The sequence below is a fragment of the Euphorbia lathyris genome, chromosome 10 (assembly GCF_963576675.1).
Source record: "Euphorbia lathyris chromosome 10, ddEupLath1.1, whole genome shotgun sequence".
Classification (NCBI taxonomy): domain Eukaryota; kingdom Viridiplantae; phylum Streptophyta; class Magnoliopsida; order Malpighiales; family Euphorbiaceae; genus Euphorbia; species Euphorbia lathyris.
Window position 1 is genome coordinate 58874242 of NC_088919.1, and position 16582 is coordinate 58890823.

The 16582-nt window shown below is 31.9% G+C and overlaps 1 protein-coding gene and 2 non-coding genes across 5 annotated transcripts; 2 read left to right on the forward strand and 1 right to left on the reverse strand.

Moving 5' to 3' along the window:
* Positions 1-2127: 2127 nt before the first annotated feature.
* On the reverse strand, positions 2128-5581 carry LOC136208797 (splicing factor U2af small subunit B-like). 3 transcript variants are annotated; one of them, XR_010677288.1, is made up of 6 exons: positions 5172-5581; positions 5002-5083; positions 3736-3862; positions 3164-3623; positions 2998-3031; positions 2128-2463 (listed from the first exon to the last, which is right to left on the reverse strand). XR_010677288.1 is itself a non-coding variant. In XM_066000026.1 (5 exons), exons 1-4 carry the CDS (start codon positions 5499-5501, stop codon positions 3206-3208), a joined length of 957 nt encoding a protein of 318 aa, XP_065856098.1. In that variant the 5' UTR covers positions 5502-5581; the 3' UTR covers positions 2128-2463; positions 3164-3205. The 3 variants fall into 3 exon arrangements, 2 of the variants coding, with proteins under 2 accessions (XP_065856098.1, XP_065856099.1); XM_066000026.1 differs by lacking the exon at positions 2998-3031; XM_066000027.1 differs by having other exon boundaries at positions 2128-3031.
* Positions 5582-5674: 93 nt separating this feature from the next.
* TRNAL-UAA (transfer RNA leucine (anticodon UAA)) lies at positions 5675-5757 on the forward strand. Its single transcript has one exon. It is a non-coding gene; the product is annotated as a tRNA-Leu (tRNA).
* A 3766-nt stretch (positions 5758-9523) lies between these two features.
* On the forward strand, positions 9524-9606 carry TRNAL-UAA (transfer RNA leucine (anticodon UAA)). Its single transcript has one exon. It is a non-coding gene; the product is annotated as a tRNA-Leu (tRNA).
* Positions 9607-16582: the final 6976 nt, after the last annotated feature.

The window sequence follows — 16582 nt, forward strand, 5'->3', positions numbered from 1 at the left end:
TTAAAAAATGTAACTACATATTTTAATTGATAATCTATACGCTACGTAGGTTAATTTATATAATTAAAATTTTAATTGATAACCCTTATTTACTTGAGTTAATTTATGGTTAATTTTTTTATTATGTAATATGGTGTTGAAACATGTGATTAGATGCCACGTGAGCAATTTTGGCGAAAAAATGATCGAAAAACGTCCAAATTGACTTTATTAGGACAAAAACAAACTTAAGTGATTTTATTGAGACAAATTAAACTTTTGTGACCACCGGTGCTAATTACCCTATGTTTACATGTAGGAATATAAATGGGACGAGGATTCCTCATCCCCATCGGTGACCTGCTTCGACAGAACAGAAATATCCCGATAAAGATCCCTATGAGACAGAGATGGGATAGTTTTGCCCCCCGTGATGGGAATGTGGAGGGGAAGGGGAAAGGTACCCACAATGAGAATCCCCGTTATAATTGATTTTTTTTTTTATGATTTAAATACATTTTAATTAGATGATTGGTTGTTTTTAATTTTTAATTTTTTTATGATTTGAAAAATTTAAGAATGATTGTTAATACTTGATATTATTAGTCATTGTTTCTTAAACGTTTTTTACTTTACTAATTTTTTTTAACATAAACAGTGATTCTCCGCGGAGAATGAGGAATAGAAAATATAGATAACATTTTTAGAGTATCTATAAATAGGAAATAAAGATCCTCATAGGGACGAGGATTCCTTGCGGGATGAGGATAGGTATAAATTTATCCATGTTTAGCTCACGAAAACGATGATTGAAAAACCTCAACTAATTGGGAAAAGAGGATGAGAAACACATTCTCCATCCCGTTTACACCCCTATCTACATGATAGTTCTTTTGATTTCATTGGTATTATAATAAAAGCCTCTTTTACAATTTTATTACTACTAGATTAAATTTTTGAATTAATAAATGTTTTTTAAACTATATTATTTGTGAAAAATAAAATATTTTTTATTAAATCATGAACTAATAATGATTATGTTACCCAAACCATTAGTTGAGAGCCGTAAAACTTAACTGATAGCAATCATTATTTATGTAAAATGACAAATAAAAATATAATAAAACTTGGAACTAAATGATAGTAATTAGAGATGAAAATATCATTCAAAAAGAGATAGAGCAATCTAATTGAAAAAACGACATCAAAATTTGCTTTTTAGACATAATAAACTCTTTTAAACCTCTCTTCACCAAACAATTCTGTTAATCAAAATCTCAATTACCAAAGAGGGCAATGCTTTTTGCCTTAACTTTTTTAATTTATTTAAAACAATATTCAACCTTCTAATATGCAATCTAATAATTGACCCTTCTAACATTTATATCATCAAACTTAATTCTCAATATGTTATTTTTTTTTTATATATACCAAATAAAATATGCTTTTACACCTAAGTTAAGAAGTTTAAATCCCAATTCATAAATCCTAAACTCTTGATAATATATTCTAGACTTCTAATTTATAAACTTTAATCATTAAAAATAATGATTTTATTAGTTTGACATAATTCAAAACTATGATTTGACATAATTGTAAATAGTTTTTCAAAAGTGAATTTCTATGTAAATTTCCCATTGCATTCAAATCCACTATGAAATGCACCCATCCTAAAATCATTTTTTCCTAAAATTATCAAATTATTAATCACTGATATAAGAGAAACATTTCAAACCCACTTAATTTTAGGTGACAAGAAATTAATTCATTATCCCTCATCCTAAAACACAACACTGGTAAGTATCATATACTAAACACTAAACAGAAAAACTGGTATTAGACACCTACAAAATGACATGAGCACTACAGATATAGATTGCAATTTTTGACACAATACAACCCCGTCTATCATTTTTTACGCATTTATATCATATATTATGACACACCAACCCGAATTGCCACCCGTAACTACAGAAACTCTAGTTCCAACCTTCTGCTCCTGACAAAAACATCTCATCTACAAATCCAGCAGGGTTCTTAGTCTCACTATATATTCTATGCATACCCACCCAAATATTATGATGCCAAATGTAAAACAAATTGTAGGATACAAAGGTTCCTACTACAAGGCAATTCCAAGACAGGTCAGCAAGAAGTTTCTAATGTTAAAAATTGAATTCCAATACTAAACATGCAGGTTTAAATTATATCTCTGCTCACAAGCTCAACCCATTCATCGAAAACAAAGAAAGGCGACAAATCGAAATACCAACAATGTTTGACTACCTAGGAAAAAAATAGAAATTGCTGCTTCTCACCATCTATAAAAAATTGAAATACAAATTGTTCGATCGCAGAACTCAGCTATTTCCCCATATTAAGGTCGGAAGTTCTCTTCGTTTCGATAAGTCTAGTAGCTTTCTCAATCCTTCCACAACAAAACACTAGAATCCTGCAAACACCCTCTGCAGATAAACAGCCAACCTGTATACAAATATCATGGTAAGCCTACCATAAAAGATAGAGGCCGATCCTGTAAAGCAGGAAAGCCTGAACCTGCAAAACTTGGAAACTACATAAGATGATAACTTTAAAAGAGAAATGATATTCAAACAACAAAAGGACATGCATAATCTCTGTACAATTTGATTACCCATGCCTGCCTGCAATTGGCTATAATGAGAGACATGTTAATCGAGCAGATATAGCCTCCTCCTGTGTTTCGTTTACTCAGAAATGGTATTGTTGTGGACATTTAAAAAAGTGGGATCTCATTTCAAGGTTACATAAAGACCTATGTGTAATTTAAAATGAAGTGAATCGTGTTTGAAATGGACAAGGTTAGAAAAAACCATCCTTGATGATCAAGAGAAAAATCCCAAAACACCTTGTAATAAAGAAGAAAAAGTTGAAAACGTGAGAAGTGAAGGTGTTTCTTGGTCCAGTTCCTTATTTTATTATTATCCTTATTCCTGTTAATTTAATGAGGCAGTTATAGGGCAAAAGTTGGAATTTTACTTTCATAACACAAGAAAGTGGACCTGTACTCCACCTGCACAGTGGAAATGGGGAGTAAGATGTATTTTCTAAATGGGCCATCTTATCAATAGAATAGTTGCTATCTCTTTATGTCTAAGAAAAAAACAGGTTTCCTAATAGCCAATTAAGTAGCTAAGAGACAAACCAGATGAATCCAATGGAGTCGATATTTGTATCGACAGAGCTACTACTGGAGCTGAGGATCATCATAATAATCTCCGTTCTTTGAGTCACCATTGCTGTTCCGATCATTATCAGGGTTTTGGCTATCTCTATCTCTATCTCTGTCTCTGGTACCAGGTTCTGGTTGTTCTCTCTCCCGGTTCCACTGCTCAATCTTAGCTCTTCTTTCAGCACTGCTCTCTCTAGCAGGGGGGCTTCTATTCCTCCTTGATGCCGGGCTCCTACTTCGTCCTACTCTGCGTCCAGGACTTCGGCTTCTAGGCCTCCTACCCCTCTCTTGGAGACGATCCCTATCATCATCACGTCTTCCTCCGCGTCCTCCATGCGGGCGTTCTTCATAACCGCGATGCCTGTTAGGACTACGGCTTCTGCTGCGGCTACGTCTTCTTCTGTTCCTCCCAAATAAGCGCCTCCTCAACTCCCTAAAATTGATCAATAGAAAAGGTCAACAAATGGACCATTGAAATCCTACCTGGACTACAGAAGCAAAATCAGTATACTTCAAAAAAACAATTACACCGAAAAGAAAGTTACCTGCTAATCTTTTTCAGATGCATAAAGTTGCAATAGCCACCACGGTTGCACACATTTTCCTCATATTGGCGACATGTGGCTTCACGGAAATCCGTGACAGGAGAGAAGTCAACAATGATTGGCCGGCCTATTAGATTCAGAGTTTATGGCATATCAGAATGTGCTATAGCGTCATAATTATAGATGTTCTATACTACCAGCAAGAAGAATGAAATCCATGAACTGAGAAAGCAAGATAGAATGAACTGAAAAAAAAGGTATTATATTGGCTGCTCTAATACAAGAAGAACATTACAATCGCATGCCATTAAAACACCTGTTTACTCTGCTGCTGCATAAGATTTATATGCCTAAATTACCAAGCTTCACGGAAATCCGTGACAGGAGAGAAGTCAACAATGATTGGCCGGCCTATTAGATTCAGAGTTTATGGCATATCAGAATGTGCTATAGCGTCATAATTATAGATGTTCTATACTACCAGCAAGAAGAATGAAATCCATGAACTGAGAAAGCAAGATAGAATGAACTGAAAAAAAAGGTATTATATTGGCTGCTCTAATACAAGAAGAACATTACAATCGCATGCCATTAAAACACCTGTTTACTCTGCTGCTGCATAAGATTTATATGCCTAAATTACCAAGCTAGCAATATTTTCCCACTTATCAGTCCAAAATAACTAAAGCAGAATTCGACCTACATTTGGTTCCTTTACATCAAAAACAATGCAAACTTACTACAAAACATGAAGCGTGCTATGACCATGTCTACGTATCACCATACCACATCACTATAATGTGAATACACAATTTTATGAATGGTGAAATATAAAATCCATGAACAGCAACAATTAGAGATAATAGTTTGAAGTTTGAACTGTCAAAGTTGAGTAGAAAGTTCAATCATAGGTGAATCCATGTAACTATCATGAATGATAACCTAACAATTATTTAGACAGAACAGTAAATAATTCTCCGCCTTTTTTTAACAGAAGGAGGATAATACTTGTTCGGTTCCTTACAATTTTACTTCATTTAAGTTATGCATATGACCATACACAAGACACCGGACAAAGCACAGTGATACCCAGCAATAGATTACACCAGAAAGTCAAGAGGGTCAATACATACATATTCAGAAGCATCTAACAGGAAAAATAAATAAATCTGTTCAGCCAATTAATTAAAATTAACCATCGAACCCTAAAATTTAACAATGTAACAACCAAATCAAAAGTGAGTGCAGGAAAATGAAATTACAAACCTGCATAAAACCTTCCAGTAAGATTGCGAAGCGCATTAGCAGCATGGTCTTCCTCTCTAAACTGAACATAAACATTACCCACCTGTTCAACAAGTTCAAATAAGAAATCAACAAAAACCTAAAAAAAATAAAATAAAGAGGAAATGAAAACCCTAGAGAGAGAGAATGACCATGTGATCGGCGAGATTATCGCAAATATTCAAGCTCTCGAGGTCTCCATACTTGCTGAGCTCCTCAAAGAGATCCTGGTAGAAATCCTCGAAGTGATCTTGGATCTTGCGAGGGTCAAGGGATTGAGACTGAGCTTGAGCGTCAACGCCGGGAGTGAGCATGTCAGGGCGTTGATACATGTTGGAAAGAAGAAGGGTAGGACTGATGCTGGGCTTGGTATGGAGCCTGGAACATCGATCGCCATGTCTACAAGCACCGATCTTAAAGTAAAAGGGGCAATTCACTCTATCTTTCTCTGTTCCAAATATGGAAGCTAAGTGCTCCGCCATGGTTTTCCTCTTTTTCGTTCGCTCTTTGCCTCCTCTCTCTCTTCAATTCGATCTGCGTAGGGTTTCTTCCCCAAAATAAGATCTCGATTACAAATACAAATTTACTTGGAATTATATTGTGATTTTAAATTAATACTATTTATTAAAACAATTATTTGAACTTTAACATCTAAGCAGGTTTGCCCGAGAGGTTAAGGGGGAAGACTTAAGATCTTCTGTACATAAGTACGCGTGGGTTCGAACCCCACAGCCTGCACTTTAATTCTGATATCATTTTTTTGTTTATTTTATTTTTTTATTCTATAATTTCTTTTCCCCTTTTTATTTTGTAGACTCATAACTTATATTCTATAATTTTCAAACTTAGAGGACATTTAATCTATAATTGTTAATTGCCATTTTCTAAAAAATTAATAAAATTTTATGATGCATTAAATTCATCAAATATATTAAGATTTGTAATTTAAAGTTTGAGTTAAGGATTTATAATTTGAAATTTTACCGAAAGAATTATCTAAAAATAAATCTGAATATAGAATAAGGCTAATCAAATTATATTTTGTATTTGATTTCATATTGTATATGTTATCTTTTGTTATTTTTAATTATAATGAGCATACCAATTTTAAGTAGATTTGTTCATGGACCGGGCTCAGGTCGGACCCATCAGGCTTTTATCTAAACATATTCCGTCCAGATTCAGTCCAGTCCGCTGTTAATTTAGGCGAGTTTGGATTCAAAAATCAAATCTCAAGTCTAGCCCATATAAGTCCACCTAAAAATATATGTATAATATTTATTTACTAATAAAAAAATAAAATTTGTGCTTAAAAATAAATATTTTTTTATGAAACTTAAAAATAAATATTAATATATAAATTTATTAATTAGTATTAGGCGGGCCAAGCTGGACCAATCCGTGCTATTTTTATAAATTCCAAGCCCGTCCAAAATATAGACGGGCTGGACCTAAGGGCAATTTTTCTTATCCAAACCTGGCCCAAGGGACACGGGCTTGAATGGACCGGACGAGTACCTGAACCCGTAAACAGATGTAGTTTTAAGCATTCAAACATTCTTGTTACATTATTTCATAATTTCATAAGTTTTGAGTCTTTTTATATTTGTTGGAAATATTCGGGTATAGGTCGAATATAAAGTGCACCCGTAAATGAAACAGACTGGATCTATTAAGAGAGAATGAGACTAACGTTTGCCCTAACCACTCCTTATAAATAGACACCTTGTTTTTTTATTAAATTAATATAATCAATCTAGCAAGTTAAGAAATAAAAAGTTTACCTCCCTCTATCGCGGGTAATATGTGATGCCCCTCTCTCTCTCTCTCACGTGCAACCACTCTTAGTTCGTGGATCTATCATTTCCTCTTATGATTAACCTCAGTGTAGTCGAATCGTGTCCAGTAATGCAAAGATCATGGTGATATGTTCTTCCATTGTTAATCACATCAAAAGTTATCCACCATCCATTATGTAATCTGATAACCCGACTTGATTATGTTATATATTTTTTTCATTGGTGTTAGAGTTATAGATCTTGTGTCCTGTCAGCTCTAGATTCGCAAATATGCAGGAATAAATCTTTTTATTGGATATAATTGAAATATATTTTTTAATTATTTTGTGAGAGAACTGCTTTTGGATTGTATTTTATGCATGTTTAGATTGTCTAAAGAGACTAAAATCGCCTAAATAGTCTGGTATTGGCTATTTAGAAATTTTCAGATTCGAATCTGAACAGTTCTAATATCGGCGATGGATGTGTGAAACACAAACCCTAATTTTTATTTATCATCTCGACAAAATGGACCAGACCAACGTGACTGAAGATCCCAAAACCCCTTGACCGAAATAAGTTTGGAGACGAACTAAGGTCCAGAAGGTGGGGGTGGCCTATATGTGCCGCCTACGACGTCTAACGTGCTAAATCCCGTTAAGACGCGTGTCATCATCACAGATCGTGCACATTAGCGGGACCTCCATCCTTATAGACTGTAGTTGCATACGTGTGGAGGTAGTTCGATATTGCTTTAGGAAGAATTTTGTCTTTAGAGGAATATGAAGCTTCCAAAGCTTGTCATAACCCTTATCTCCATTTTGAGAGTGGTGATGAGCCTTGTATGCATTATAGCTTGTTTTTAACGAATACATACCATTCTTAGTAAAGTTCCACATCTTACGATCTTCAATATTCATTTGTGGTAAAACCATATTGTTAACCACGTTTACTTCCACCTCATTAAATATTGCATTCACCTTGTCTCTATCCCAGCAATGTTCCCATTCGACAAAAAGATCTGAAACCTTAGTGTTATCAAGAATAGCCTCACATCCTAATATAGGAATGAAACTACCTTTCTTAGTAATCCAAGGATCCCTCCATATAAATACATTATTTCCATTCCCAATGCGCCTCAACCCTAAACAATGAACATCACGTAAACCCTAAATACTCCTCCAAACCTCTAGTTTTTTTTTGTCCTTTTAGCTTTTTCAACATTCACTACTAAAAAATGCTTGATTACTGATAGAATTTTTTAGATGAAACAAATTCATCAGTAATTTTTTTATGGAATTCCGTCATCTATATTGACGGAACTTGTTGATAGTTTATATATTTCCGTCCAAAAGTTTGGCGGGGGAGTTCCCGCCCATGGCCTTGACATTATTTTTTATAGAAAGCAAAATATAATTATTTGACGTTTCTTTTGATGTTTTCATTTTTATTCCGTTGAAATTACATTGTTAAAAAAGATAAAATATTAATTAAATTAAATAAAGATATGAATGACAGACAGAATTCTTCTCATCTTTCACTCTCATCCTCTCACCTACTACGCAATGAGTTAATCACTCTCATTTCCCCGCTAATGATTACTAGTTTGCTTTCAATTGAGGTGTTTGAGTTTCAGTCTAAGCCCAATCGAAGTGGTAATCACACTTTCAAGTCCACTTCCTCTCCAAACCTAACAAAACCTTAAACACTGTTTGGACAATTTTTTTTTTTTACAAATACCAATTTGACAAAAACGGAAAGCACAAAGTTTTTTTTTAGATTTTACCTATAATTAATTTTCTTTTTTTCGTTTTTTTCTCTTTAACCATCACCATTCTCTAAAACAAATATCTCTTTTCCATTATATATAATATATTTTTAATTTTTTTAATTTATATTATTTTGAATTATCTAATTATTTAGATTATTTTTATTAATATTTGTATACCATGTTTATTTATATTATTATTTTATATTGATAAATGATATAGTCATATTTTGTTTGAAAATTTAATATAGTCACATTAGTATTTTTCACATGCTAACAACAACCTTTTATAAGTTTACCAAACACTAATTATCTTTAACTAATAGACAATTAACTATATCCCGATCAAAAAAATTTATCTTTAGCTAATAGCAAACAATTTACTACAACAATTATGAGCTAATACCTGAACCAAACGAGTTAATTTCAACTTACAAAAGTAATGGTTGGAAGTTTAATTAATAAATTTTAAAATTTTATTAATTAATTATTAAATAATTCGAGCTCACCATTGATTTTACAATGAATAGTTAAGATGTATTAAACATATTGAAACTCAATTTGAAAGGATTCAAATCTTTAATATATATTTTCTAAAAAAAATCTATAATTTTCATACATATTAACACTTTATTTGGAAAGCAATATCGATTCTTGTGGGAGACGATATGGATGGTCGCTTAGGGCCTTTGGAGTCTCCAATATTCCACTCTTTAAAAAAATTATATAAAAGAAATATTTTATAGTTAAAAATAATAAAACTATGGCTCCTTTTTCACAACAAAAGATTATTTGGAAAAAATATAGCTTGTTTCGAAATAAAATATTTTATCTTATTTAATTATATTTCACTTTTTAATTTCTAAATTTTCCTTCTATAAAATGAAAAGTTATAATTTTTATTTAATAAAATAAATTCTCTAGCTAATAATTACTCATTTAATTAATTCATAAACAAGCAGGTTTGCCCGAGAGGTTAAGGGGGAAGACTTAAGATCTTCTGTACATAAGTACGCATGGGTTCGAACCCCATAGCCTGCATTTTTATTATTTTAATTTATGGCCAACCGACGTTGTAGATATGGGGTTAGAGGAGGTCGGTTATTGAGTCCTAAAATTGGATTAACCATAGCGCTGTTACCATGTAAGTGCTAGATAATTTTTAAATATGTTTGATATATTGAATTAGGTTTTGCACCAGATTTATACATTAATTACATCTGAATCCATATTGAGAAATGTTTTGTAGCAACTTTTTATTGAGGTGGGTTTTTATTTAACATAATTGGAAAATTAGATCTACTTTACTGTCCTAATTAGTTACCTATATGAGAAAAATAGTATGAATGTTTTATCATGGAAAGACATTTCTTGATATGAAACTTGACAAAGATTTGAATCAAGTGAGTGTAAGCTCGCTTCAACACTTAAGAGTAACAATATGATAATATGATAAAGAAATGTGATGAAATTTAGTTTAACATTTATTCAAATCTATATCTATACATTTAAATATATAAAAGTTGAAGACATTATTAGTTTTAGAGTTTGACACAATCAAATTCATAGGAGATTAAAGATATAATATTGTTTCCTTTGTGTTTTAATTGTTAGGGCTTTTTGGATGAAAAGGGTAGAAGAAAGCGATAGAAAAATAATATTTTTTATTAAATAAAATCTCAACAATTCTTCTAAAAAAAGTTTATATATGCCTATATATAAACTAACATTAAAACTGAAAATAAAACTTAACTCAACTTACCATCTCCTAATTATTTGTTAGGAATCCCACTAATTCCACTAACAATGAAATAATGAAGACATACTATTTTTTTTAACAATTCAAACTTAGTGAAAATCAACTTTGAATCAAAATCAAATCTCAACATTCCCTCTTAATTCAAAGTTGATTTTTGTTTGTGACATATGATGTACTTCCCATCATCACTTTGTAATCGGAGAACTTTTCATAGAAATAGCTTCTCGGTGCACTTCTCACCCACCTTCAATTATTGGAGCACTTCTCTTCAACATTAAAACAACAACATATGTCAAATTGACATTTTCTTCTGTTTTATTATTTCTGCAATTTCCTTGAACGTGCCCAAATTTTTTGGATTTAAAACATCGAGGCTTCCTCTTGTGCCAACAGCCATTTCTTCGTGGTCGTACTTCTCAAAAAGACCATACAGATAATTTTCATTTTTCCTTTTGAAGTTTTGGTAAGGAAAGCTCCTTTAACAACTTGTTCATTTTCTCTATTTCTCATTGCCCTTCTTTGTTCTTGAGCCTGCAAATAATTAATTAATTCGGATAAGGTCAATTCACTTATATCTCTTGAGTATTCAAGAGATGCAAGTTTTGCCTCAAACCTTTCAGGCAAGTTCACAAATAATTTCTCTACAATTCTACTATCTAGTAGATTGTCTCCCATCAGCCGAATTTTGTTCACCACCGCAATCAACTTATCATAATACTCATGAATCAACTCTTTCTTTCATACTTAGGTGTCGTTTGGTAAGACGTAATGAGCTTCGTAATGGAATGGCCATTACATTGAAGGCTCATTACCATGTTTGGTTGCATATTACAATTTCATTGTAATGGAATGAGAAAACCTTGAGTTAAATTTTGTTGAAGAAATCTTGTAATCCCCATTACATAGAAAAATGACTTGAATTCTCATTACATTGTCATCTAACCTCTCATTTCTCAAATCTCACGTCTAGGGGCGTGCATCGGTACAAAACCGAACCGAATAAAAAAAAACGAATACCGAAATGATCAAAATAATTCAAACCGACACCGAACCGGATAATAGGTAAAATCGAATTAAAACTGAACCGAAATATGCGGTTCAGTTCGGTTTAAAACAAACCGAATTAAGTTAAAAATAACAAATAACAAATAAAATTCACTATATTTTCTCATTAAATTTACCTCAACAACAACAAAATTGAAATATTTCCAAAATATATCTATATTGGATTATTATCTCAACAATAAAAAAAAACTAAACTTGTAATATATATATATATATATATATATATATATATATATATATATATATATAAATGTAAAATATGTGTAATTCGGTGTGGTTCGATTTTTTTTACATTTTCTATCAAACTGAACCGAATACCGAAATACATTTAAAATTAAAACTGATGGCGAACCGAATTGTTAAAAAACCGAATTCACTCGGTTCGGTATGCGGTTTAAACCGAACCGATGCACACCCCTACTCACGTCTCAAAAAGTAGAAAAACATGAAAATTGAAAACGAGAAAAATGAAAAAAATGCGAAAAACCGAAAAAATGAAAAGAAAAATGAAAAACCGGAAAAAAGAGAAAATAGAAAAACGGTGAAAAATGTTGCAAAATGGAAATTAAAAAAACGGTGAAAATTGTTGAAAATGGAAATTAAAAGAAACGAGAAAAATGTAAAAAAAAACAAGAAAAAACGAAAACTATATACTAATTTATTGATTTCGGTTAATCTAATTTTGTATTTGATTTCGATTCGATTTTTCACATTTTTCGTGCTTTTCATGTTTTTCGTCGATTTTAATTATGTAAATAAAATTTTATGATTACATTGAATTAGGAAAATATAAATATTGTAATGGTCATTACATTACATCATGATTGTCAACCAAACATGGTAATGGAATTACCATTCCATTCCATTCCATTACAACTTTGATTACATTACATTGCATTACGGCATACCAAACGGACCCTTAGAGTCTTAAAATAACTTTTAAGATTCAAGACATGCATCCTCTTGGTTCTTTCGTTACCTTGGTAAAGTTCTTTTAATTTATCCCAAGTTTATTTTCCTGTTTACAAGTTATGATTCTTGTGAAAATTGATTATGAGACAATAACATGAATTATTGATAAAACTCTTGGAGCCTCATCTCCATGAGCTCTAATTTGATTTAGTGTTAGATTGTTTTTAAGAGGTGGTATCTCCCCATCAGATTCAACCCACTACTATAAACCCGAACCTCTCAGATGAGCTTTCATTTTGACAGCCTAAATTTAGTAATATTTGCCATTAGAAATTGAAGGAGAAAGAATTCATGATTTTGTTTTCTCACAAATACTCACAAATCCCTTAAGATCAATAAAGCTACCAATTGTTAGGATTTTTGGATTAAAAGGGTAGAAGACAGTGGCAGAAAAATAATGTTTTTATTAAATAAAATCTCAAGAATTCTTCTAAAAAAACGTAAATATTATGCCTATATATAGGCTAATCATTAAAACTGAAAATAGAACTTTTAGGAACTCAACCCACTACTATCTCCTAATTATTTGGTAGGAATCCCACTCACCAGGCCGCGGCAAAACGGAGTGCTTCTTTACAACCACCTTCCTTCTAACACCTACAAAGGTCGTAGCCACCTTCTCACTCGATCCCTCTGACCCCGACGGTCCTACCTCTGACCGTAAATCCTCTCCCAATTGTTCCTTCACCATCTCATTCGCTAACCTCTCCACTGGGCAATCTGAACTAAGCTCACTAATAAACATACTCTAGAAACCTTAATGTTCATCTTAAACTAGGGGGAATGATATGCATAAAGGAGGAAAAGAAACAAGGAAGGTAGCAAATCATTGACCTCATAATAACTTGCTTGAAATAACAAAGAGCCATTGGAAATAATGGAAGCTTGTCAGAAGAAATGTTGCGAACCTTGTAGATACGAACAAGAGCACAACAAAAAAGCAAAATGAGACAAAACGAGGGAAGAAAAAACGATTTTATAACCAAAACAAGGAAAGCTCAAAGGTCACCAACATTGGGAACCAAAATCCATTTATGGCACCTGACAAACTCAATTATTGAAGCAGCCAAAATCATTCAAAGAAAGCATAAACCAGGCCACGTGGCACTATTACTGAAGAAAACAGCTGCCAAAATCATTCAAAGAGAGCACGCAGACGTAGAAATAGGATAAAAATGCATGCATCTCCCCTCCCTCATCACCATTTGAAGGCATCGCACACCGTGACTTATCGCCACAAGGGGGACTTTTGATGAAGCATCTGAGATTCCTCGATTTCGGACTGACCGTCGAACCCAACTTCCATGACCCTTCGACATTGGAGGAACCATCAGATCCTGACACCCTGGAAGTTCCCTATTCAGTGGACCCAAGATTCTAAGGGTACTTCGATCATTTACCACTATTTCACCCAAAACCTATAAATAAAACTTACCATGCACTATAAGAGGAGTAGCTTTTTCTCTCTCTACTGATCTTTATCATTTACTGACTTGATCATCAGAACTATTCCAAAGACCGTTCTCAGCGCATGTACCTAAACAATAAACGTGAACCTCGACTTCTTATCAAAGGAAGAAAAATTAAGTGGTTGTTTGATATTAATACAATTTAAATATTTAAAATTAATATATGAAGTGCTTATTTTAACTTATTAAATAACATTATTTAAAAATATTTAGTGTACTTATTTAGATAAATTAAAATATTACCAATAAAAAAATATAATTAACTTTAGTATTTATAAAAAAATTACACATTACTTTATTTAATTGTTTTATTATTTATAATATTTAACTAGGACAAATCCCTCGCTTTGCTTTGCTTCGGGTATTTAGAAAATGTAATCATTTTAATAAATTGAAAAATAAAATTTAGTAAAAAAATGGGAAGATAATTATAGAAATTTAAATATTAAAAAAAGAATGTTTTCTAAAAAAAAAGCATTCAATAGTTTAGTAAGTTAACATGTGATGGAAGCAAATATCACAACAATAACATATTGAGCTTCTGAAAATACAAGCATAAATTAAATTATTTACTTTATTTTGATTATACATATATTGATTTATTTATCATCTAATCTCGCGCATATATATCTCTTCAATTTGATAATAAAGGTAATATTATTTTATTTGGTACATATATATCTCTTCAATTTGATAATAAAGGTAATATTATTTTATTTGGTAAAGCCTAAAGTCATATGACTCGTGTAAATGTTCTTTTATCTCCCTAAACTTTTATAACATTTTTAAAAAATTACGTGTGCTTCATAATTAGTTTGATTGAAAAAACCATTACATTAAACATTATATGCAATTCACTATGAAAACATATATTATTATACAGATATATGACGCACAAAAAAAAACACCGTGAAAACATCACACAATACATGAGACTTGCAAACAGATAAAACTTAAAAACATAAAGATATTGGTCCAAAAAACATCCAAGAACTGGTTATCATGTTCTTCCTAGAACTTGGGTGCAGCCAAATTCCTTGAAATTTTACTAATGGCCAAAATAAACGTCATGTCCAAAACACATATCAAATAAGCTTATTGTACCACACACACCTAGCAACAAATAACCACTCACAAACCTGGAAATAGAACCACACAACTGTGTAGATCAATCTATCTGATAACTATAAAACCCACATCGAAAAAGAAGACGAACTGAGAAAGATAAAAAAAAAGGTAAGGTGCAAAAATACTACTAATGTTTTGGGTCATGAGCAATTTTATCCCCAACATCTAAAATGGTGCAATTTTACCCATAACATGGGAAACCAAGAGCAACTTTACACATAAAGTTGATAAATTTGGTCAATTTGATAAATAATTCATCAAACTGTCTTCTCGGTCATGAATCTTGTCATTTACATTTCACACGTGCATTATTTTATCAGTAACAAATCACAAACATATGTTGGGATATGAAAAAAACTGTCTTTTATACGAATTAGACAAAAAAAATTAAATTTTTTTACCGAATTTATAAATATTAATCTCCAATTCTATTATTAAATTAAAAAAAAAACATGAAATCTTTTTTTAGAACGAATTGATATGCAATTTGTGTAAAATAAGGAACAAAAATATATGTGTTTTATAATATTGTCTGAAATTGATCAAATTATCAACGTTAGGGATAAAATTGCTTGATATGCAATTGGTGCAAAATAAGGAATAAAAATATCTGTGTTTTATAATAGTGTTTGAAATTAACAAATTATCAACGTTAGGGATAAAATTGCTTTTAGCTACAAACGTTAGGTGTAAAATTTCACTATTTTAGACGTTAAAGATAAAATTACTCCTGACACCGAATGTTAAGATATTTTTGTACGTTATCCCAAAAAACAGAGACAAAAGATGGAGAGAGAACCAAAATTAGAGATAATAGAGAAGTTGAAAGGTTATCTACTTTCTTAAAAAAAAAAGGAAAGACTATACCTTTTATAAAAGGTACATACTGGTATCACTCTAGCTCTTAGTCGGCACTGCTTCGCGGTGGTGGTGGAGTCAAATTGCTTTGAAGCTGTTAGAATTGTGAATCAAGCTTGCCCGCTACACCATCCTTCACGGGCCTTTATTCGGGGAATTCAATCTCTCCTCCCTAGTTTTGATAAGATTTTCATATCTCATATTCATAGGGAACGGAACAGATGTGCTGACCTCCTGGCTGGCTTGACTCACTCATTCCCCTGGGATTCTGAATTTTTCTTCTGCGCCTGCCGTGCTGAAGGATGTTCTCCGAGATGATTTCATGGATGCTCTTTTCCTAGAGACATTATTATTTAGCTTGCTTTTCTCTTTTTACTGTTTTGTTTTTTCTTTCCTCATTTTACAAAAAAAAAAAAAAAAAAAAAAAAAAAACACAAACAAAGTAACTGATTAAGATGAGGTTGTTTTGAGGGAGGAGATAGGAAGATAATTATTCTAACAAAATGAGGGCACAAATGAAAAAAAAAAAAGATCCAAATTGAAATCTCAATCGATTTCATTCTACGGTTCATTTCACCATTCACGTTTAATTCTATAGAATAATATTTATTTTATGCCACTTAATTTTTATTTAGATAAATAATTTATTAGTTCCCTAATTTTTATCTAATACATTATAGTCTTTCTATTTTCAAAAATACATTATAAGACCCCTAGCTTTTACCAATATTAATCCTTTGGTCCTTTTGTCTAGTTTTTTTAGACT